The sequence below is a fragment of the Populus euphratica genome, unplaced genomic scaffold (genome assembly GCF_000495115.2).
Source record: "Populus euphratica unplaced genomic scaffold, PopEup_1.0 scaffold75.1, whole genome shotgun sequence".
NCBI lineage: Eukaryota > Viridiplantae > Streptophyta > Magnoliopsida > Malpighiales > Salicaceae > Populus > Populus euphratica.
In genome coordinates, this window is record NW_011499866.1 from 1,973,470 (window position 1) to 1,980,853 (window position 7,384).

General features: G+C 31.5%; 1 protein-coding gene across 1 annotated transcript; it reads left to right on the top strand.

The window, feature by feature from the left end:
• Positions 1–5,384, top strand: LOC105126261 (uncharacterized). The gene is made up of 4 exons (XM_011027082.1): positions 1–844; positions 3,913–4,168; positions 4,301–4,402; positions 4,486–5,384. Exons 1-4 carry the CDS (start codon positions 170–172, stop codon positions 5,205–5,207), a joined length of 1,755 nt encoding a protein of 584 aa, XP_011025384.1. The 5' UTR covers positions 1–169; the 3' UTR covers positions 5,208–5,384.
• Positions 5,385–7,384: the final 2,000 nt, after the last annotated feature.

Here is a 7,384-nt window from a genome sequence, read left to right on the forward strand (position 1 = left end):
TCCTGGCTAGCATCTTTCTTTTCTTTGGCACAAACCCTTTACGCTATATATATAGGTGTCCACAGATCATCATTAAGAGCAAGGTGTGGCAGCTCTATATGTATGTCTGTGAAAGTAAAATTACCCAAAAAAACTATTCTCAACCACGCCATTGTCAATACTCCAGAAAATGGAAATATTCCAGCGAATCCTCCTATCAACCAGCTGTCTCCTATTGGCGGTCTTTATGGTGGGTTGCAGCCCCCCGGAGAACCACATCAAATGCTCATCAACAAACACAAACTGTACTATCACAAACTCGTATGGCACTTTCCCTGATCGCAGCATATGTCAAGCAGCAAACGCGGCATACCCCACCACAGAAGAGGAGCTGATTTCAGTAGTAGCAGCAGCGACCAGGGCCAGGAGAAAGGTGAAGGTGGCAACTCGTTATTCTCATAGCATCCCTAAACTAGTTTGCCCAGATGGCCAAAATGGATTGCTTATAAGCACCGATCACCTCAATCGTACACTGGAAATTGACGTTCAATCGATGAAAATAAGCGTAGAAAGTGGAGTCACTCTGAGACAGCTTATCAACGAGGCTGCCAAGGCTGGCCTTGCATTGCCTTACTCGCCATATTGGTGGGGCTTGACTATTGGTGGCCTATTGAGCACGGGTGCGCATGGAAGCACATTGTGGGGAAAAGGGAGTGCAATTCATGATTATGTGGTGGCACTAACAATTGTTAGTCCAGGAAGACCTCAAGATGGCTATGCTAAGGTCCGGAGGCTCAACGAGAGTAATAGTGCTGAACTTGATGCTGCCAAGGTCTCGCTTGGAGTTCTTGGAGTTATTTCGAAGGTACGCATGTTGTCATTATCTCCTCTCTTTTTCCCCTTTCCTCCTGTCCTGTTTTCGGTTCGAAGGCTGGCTTCACTACAGTGGAGTTACATGAGTGTCCCTTTTGATAGTTGTCATGCAAAAACTATTCGGCATAATTAACTACGACCTTACATACATTTTAATGATAATATCCTAAAATTATTACCAGTTATCTAATAAATTAATTCGTGTAATTCCAATAAAATTGTCTAGATATCAAAACTAATAATAAAAAAAAGATATGCAAAGATTACGAGACTGTGATTAGGACAAGGGTTAAACAATATTTAACTTTTAGCGTCAAGAAAATCAATGAGATTACTTGATAATAATAATAATAAAAGAATGAGATCGAAATGAGATTAAAAAAGTTAACTCAACATAAGCACGCATGTAAAATATGATAATTACAACGTCCCATTCTTTCCACTGTTGGATTGCATTTCAAGTTTAATTACTTCAAAGTAATATAATTGGTTTCCTTCTTTTCGTTGTCGGATTGCATTTTAAGTGAATTAATTCGGTTCCCTGAGAAAAGGACACAAATGGAATTTAATCCTAAGGAACACACAGGGAACCGTACACGGTACATCATCAACACCCATAGCGTAGAGGAAGAAACGCAGAGGTCTTCTGTTTTTCTTGTTGGAAATCGACCATAGAGAAAGGACACCCCTTTGTTTGGTAGGAAGAGAAAAAAGAACGGTTATTCCATCGTATAAAAACTTAATTATTAAGCATGTTTTTAACCTTTTTTTTTGTTTTTGTTTTGTGGGAATAGATAATATATAGAATTGTTATTCCATCACATAAAAACTTAATTATTAAGTATGTTACTTGATTTTTAATTTTTAGTTTTATTTTTTTTTGCTTGGTGGGAATATAAAATATATAGAATTGTTATTCCATCATATAAAAACTTAATTATTTAGTATGTTACTTGATTTTAAATTTAAATTTAAATTTTAAATTTTTTTGCTTGGTGGGAATAGAAAATAGAATGGCAATTCCATCATATAAAAACTTAATTGATGTCACTCTTGACTTTTAACTTCGTATTGTTCAACGAAAGGAAGTCTATATTCTTGAATTATTTATGTAAAACTTGACTTATAATAAATTGTAGATTTTGTTTTACTGAACCTCTTTTAAAAATGAATGCGCATAAAAGCAATCAAATACTTAATGTTTACTTGATGTTATGAGGACATTGGTAACTCTTGCCTTCTATCCAGCAAGTGGTTTAAGGCCATTGAATAGAGTTCTCAGGAATATAACAAATTAAATATGGTATTTTTTTATCTTCGGAAAATGATTTGATTTTGATAAGTGAATTTCATTTAATATAATAATGGGATTCTATAAGGCTATGATATGAATGATTTGGTTAATTTATGCGGACTGTGTTTAATTTGACAGCATTTTTTAAACCTTTTCAGACTTTGTATTTATTTATTTGGTTTAGCTATCAGGTTTTTGGTGGGTAAGTTCTCGAAAGTATTTCGTGATAGAGTTTTTATAATGCGGTGAACTCAGTCATTATTTATACCCCGTCTATGTCCCCCACATGCTAATTTTTTAATTGTTAATATTACTAATATTATTATTTAGACCTAGTTCATGTCTCTTATAAATTGGGTGAAATTTAATAAAAATATTATTTTAAATTTTTTTAAATCAAATTATATTTTTATCAGTTATTTATATTATTTCTAGATTTGTCAAATCAATTAAATCATATCAACTTAAACATTTATGTACAATAAAATTTTATTTTATTAGAAAATATAATAATATTTGATTTTTTTAATATTTTATTTTAAATTGATTCTAATCCAAATAGAAAGCAATTATCAAGTTATATTCTATATAAGAATAATCTCTCTTTTAAAAAGAGAGGAATTTCTCTGTAAAAAAAAAATAGATATTATGATAGCCACCAGGACAAACGTAGTTATAGCTCCAAATACACAAACACAAGCTAAGCGACACATACCCCTTGATAGTGACCTCTGGTGCTCTCAATAAAACCATTTCAATAAAAAAAATAAAATAAGATGTTTAGATAATGTCCTAAATACAAATATTTTAAAACTGATATAAATTCACATTATTTTATTTGAATTTAATTTTGAATAGAAAACATTAAACAACGATTATAGAATATTGTGATGTCATATTAAAATGTAATGAAATGCTGTAATAAAAGAGTTCAAGCCAAAAGCAGCGGGGCAATAATTGATGAGACAAAGGAGTGAAATAATTCTAAGAAAAATGCTAATTTACGAGTATTTCACCGTTGCGATCAATACTTTTTTTTTTTTAATTATGCTTGATCACGCTTTATAATAAAGAAATAATAGGTTTACATACTATATAAGTACACTGCCATGTGATATGGCTTAGTGTAAGTAATTAAATAATGAGATATTGGAAGTGATGCCAAACCATTAGTTTATCTATCAAAGAAATTTTATAATTTTATAATAAAGCTCAGCCAACAATTTTTCAACTTTGTAACCAGAAAAATAAAAACGATTTGCCGGCCTGTGGGATTATATATTAATTGTATTGAAAAGCATTTCAATACAATTAATATATAATCCCACATGCTTTTAGTGGACAACTCTACTGAGTTAGTATTTGTTATTAAGGTAGTGATTGTTTTTTAATGTAATTTTTATTTAAAAATATATTAGAATAATATTTTTTATTTTATTTTTTTAATATCAGCCTATCAAAATAATTAAAAAATATCTAAAAAATTAAATTTTAAAAAGAATCAATTTAAAAAAAAAAAATACAATTCTATCACAAAAACAACCACATTCTAAATTGAGTAGAGAAGAATGCTTGAGTGGTGATATCAGAAAGAATTACAGCCTTGTAGATTATTAGATTAATCGAAGATGGGAATGTATATTTATTCATCCCAAGATGATAATTAATTTCAAGTCTTATTATTAATCCTTTAATGACAATGCATAAACATCCCAACTATTAATGTTAAAGATATCTTAAATTAAAATTTGGTTCGGCTTTGTCAGGTTACTCTTCAACTGCAACCCCTCTTTAAAAGATCCATTTCCTATGTGGCGAAGAAAGATACTGACCTGGGAGATCAAGTGGCTAGCTTTGGGAGACAACATGAGTTCGCAGACATAACGTGGTATCCTAGTCAAGGCAAGGCAGTCTATCGAATTGATGATCGGGTTTCTTCTAATACCTCTGGCAATGGCCTATACGACTACATCCCCTTCCGCTCTACTTCTTCTCTCGGATTGGCCGTCGTTAGAGCGACAGGTTTGCCACTATACTGTAAATACAAAGAAAATATGTGTTACGTATACACAAATCGATCCCTCGAACTTTTTCTATGTCGAGCAGCTGCATTGCCATACGACTAATATTTTTCCCTTTTGATTTCGTTGTTAGAGGACGCTCAAGAATCCTTGAAAGACCCTGATGGGAAGTGCGTCAGCGCAAAACTAGTTACATCCACCCTCAAGCACTTGGCTTACGGACTAACTAACAATGGTACTTTAGTTTCCAACTAATTGATTTATATTCATATTTCTGCGACTAAATTGTTGTGATTGTAGACTTCGATTGATTTTCAGGAATAGTTTTCACGGGCTATCCTATAATTGGGTACCACAATCGCCTACAGTCGTCAGGAACTTGTCTTGATAGCCCTGAAGATGCATTGATCACGGCGTGTCCATGGGATTCAAGAATTAAGGGCGAGTATTTTTTCCAAGCCACATTCAGTATCAGCCTGTCAGTTGTGAAGAGCTTCATCCAAGATGTGCAAAAGCTCGTCAAACTGGATCCTAGAGCATTATGTGGCCTGGAACAATACAATGGTATCCTCATGCGCTATGTGAAGGCCTCAAGTGCCTACCTGGGCAAGGAAGATGATGCTTTGGATTTTGATATTACATTCTATCGAAACAAAGACCCCACGAAACCTAGACTTTATGAAGACATACTTGAAGAGATTGAGCAACTCGCAGTGTTTAAGTACGGAGGTTTGCCACATTGGGGAAAGAATAGAAACCTAGTGTTCAACGGTGCACTCAAGAAATACAAAAATGCTGGAGCATTTCTGAGGGTAAAGGAGATGTATGATCCAATGGGGCTCTTTTCCAACGAGTGGACAGACCAAGTCCTCGGACTGCAAGGAGACGTGAACATAATAAAAGAGGGCTGTGCACTTGAAGGATTGTGTATATGCTCCCAAGACATTCATTGCGCACCAAGCAAGGGCTATCTCTGCAGACCAGGGAAAATTTATCAAGAAGCAAGGGTTTGTGAGCATGTTAGCACTCCGGAGCAGTAACGATGAGAAGCTATGGATCTGTCATCAGCGGATGGATTGATGGGTCTCTAAACTCAAAATCAAGAGCTACTGAACACCGGTACACCGTCACAGCCTTACGTTTGACTGCTACTTTACCGTGAACATGCACCACCAGTGCTGGAATTGATTGTATAAAATGGTATAGTTTAATTTTTATGCGAGCACAGTTTATGTTGCCTACAAGTTTTAAAATTATATTATATGTAAATTTAATAAAGCAGTGTAAATCTTAAACTTATAACGACATAAGTTTTGTTTACTGGGATGTACATAAACACATATAAAGACCTTTTTAAAAACATTTATTAATTAAATATAAAAAATTGAATCATATAAATTAATTTGTTATTAGCTTATGGGATTTAAAGAGATAAAAAATAATAGTTCCAAGCAGTGTAGTATGATGATAAAGAATTTAAGATCTGCACAACATGTTTAAGTTCAAATCAAGACTTATATCTTTTTTAAAAGTTTAGAATAGCTGAAATTTTATTTGCTCACCTGAATTTACAAAATGTATTTTCTGGGACGTGAGGTTTCTTTAAATTCTAAAAAAAATAGAGTAAAAATTAATAATTTTAGTAAAAAGATTATTAAATTGAGCCCAAATATATTATTTAAACTTGAAGGTTTCTTTAAATTCTAAAACAAATAGAGTAAAAATTAATAATTTTAGTAAAAAGATTATTAAATTGAGCCCAAATATATTATTTAAACTTGAAGCTAATTGGGACAGTTTCTCTTTTCTAAATTTTTTGATATTTTATATGTTTAATTTTAACTTTTTAATTTATACAAGTTGCAAGCAATTTTTATAATTTTTTAAATATGAGATAAATGTTTTGAATTTGTAAAAGTTTAAATCATTAATTTTAAATATATTAATATTTCATGTGAAAAGTGTATATGTTAAAAAATATTTTCTAATAAAATTATTATCAGTTGACCCTATAATTAGATTCTCCACGGTATACTCATTACATATATACATATATACATAGACGCCTTTTGCAGTCATGCTGTTGATGGGGTATGAGCTTGAGAGATCCACCCCAGAATATTTTAATGATTGGTTTGGGTTAAGCCTGTTAGAACCCACTCTCATTCTTTGGACTCGGACTAGCCTTGATGTGAGGAGGTCCAAGATTTCTTAAAGTTTATAAGAATCTCTATAATTTAAATTAAGCATATAAGAAATTTTGTAGAGGCAAAACTCTCATTTTCTTATTAAATTTATCTTCGGATGAAAACATGATTTTTTTTATTAGTAGCATGCCTTTTCAAATAAAAAAACTTACTATAATCTAAATGAAGTTTCAAACAAAAATAATAAAGATAATGTCTTCAATATTTTTATGTTACTATATGAAAAAAATTCAAAGAATAATTAATTCATGAAAACCATATAAAAGATAAAAACAACAATAATAATTAATTTTCATTGAATATTTATGTGCAATTTTTTATATGACTTATTCCATATTAACATCATATATAATTATTAAAAATTTATTACAGATATAACCATAAAAACTCTAATCTCATTAAGAAATATTAAGACACTGTTTTAATATTTTTGATATTATTATAGAATTTGATTTAAAAAATAATGTTTATAATCAGTAAACATGCTTTTGTTTACACAATTAAAAAATGCATTGATAATGAAATTAAGCTTAGCTTCAATAAATGCATTTTTCTTTAATGGTTTGATTTTGTTGTTTTCTTTTTACGAATGTTTATTGCTATAATAATTTAATTAAATAAAAATTAATATTATTAAACCCAATCAAGTCATAATTTAGATTAAATGTTAAACTAATTAACTTAATTTTATACATATTATTTTAAAATCCAAACCAATCAAAAAGGCCGAATAAAGGAGTCACCCTCTTAATTCAAACCGCTTGACTTATCTTAATAACATAATTACCGTGGGATTGTGGTTCTAGCTAAATACATTCTTCTTTAATTAAAAAACAAAACAAAACAATTTTATGGAGCATTTAGATTAGCCGCATCCCAGACCCAGTCACGTGCAATAATGCTCGGAGGGTATTATAGTCTTCTCATGAGAGAAATTCCTCGAAGCAAGATGGCGTGTCATGAATTCGGACGCATCTTCACTGTTATTACAGTACTCCGTCACAGCAGAT

Coding starts and splice junctions, on each gene's coding strand:
- LOC105126261 (XM_011027082.1), top strand. CDS start 170: ATGGAAATATTCCAGCGAATCCTCCTATCAACCAGCTGTCTCCTATTG. Junction 845..3,912: donor TTCTTGGAGTTATTTCGAAG/GTACGCATGTTG, acceptor CGGCTTTGTCAG/GTTACTCTTCAACTGCAACC. Junction 4,169..4,300: donor GGCCGTCGTTAGAGCGACAG/GTTTGCCACTAT, acceptor TTTCGTTGTTAG/AGGACGCTCAAGAATCCTTG.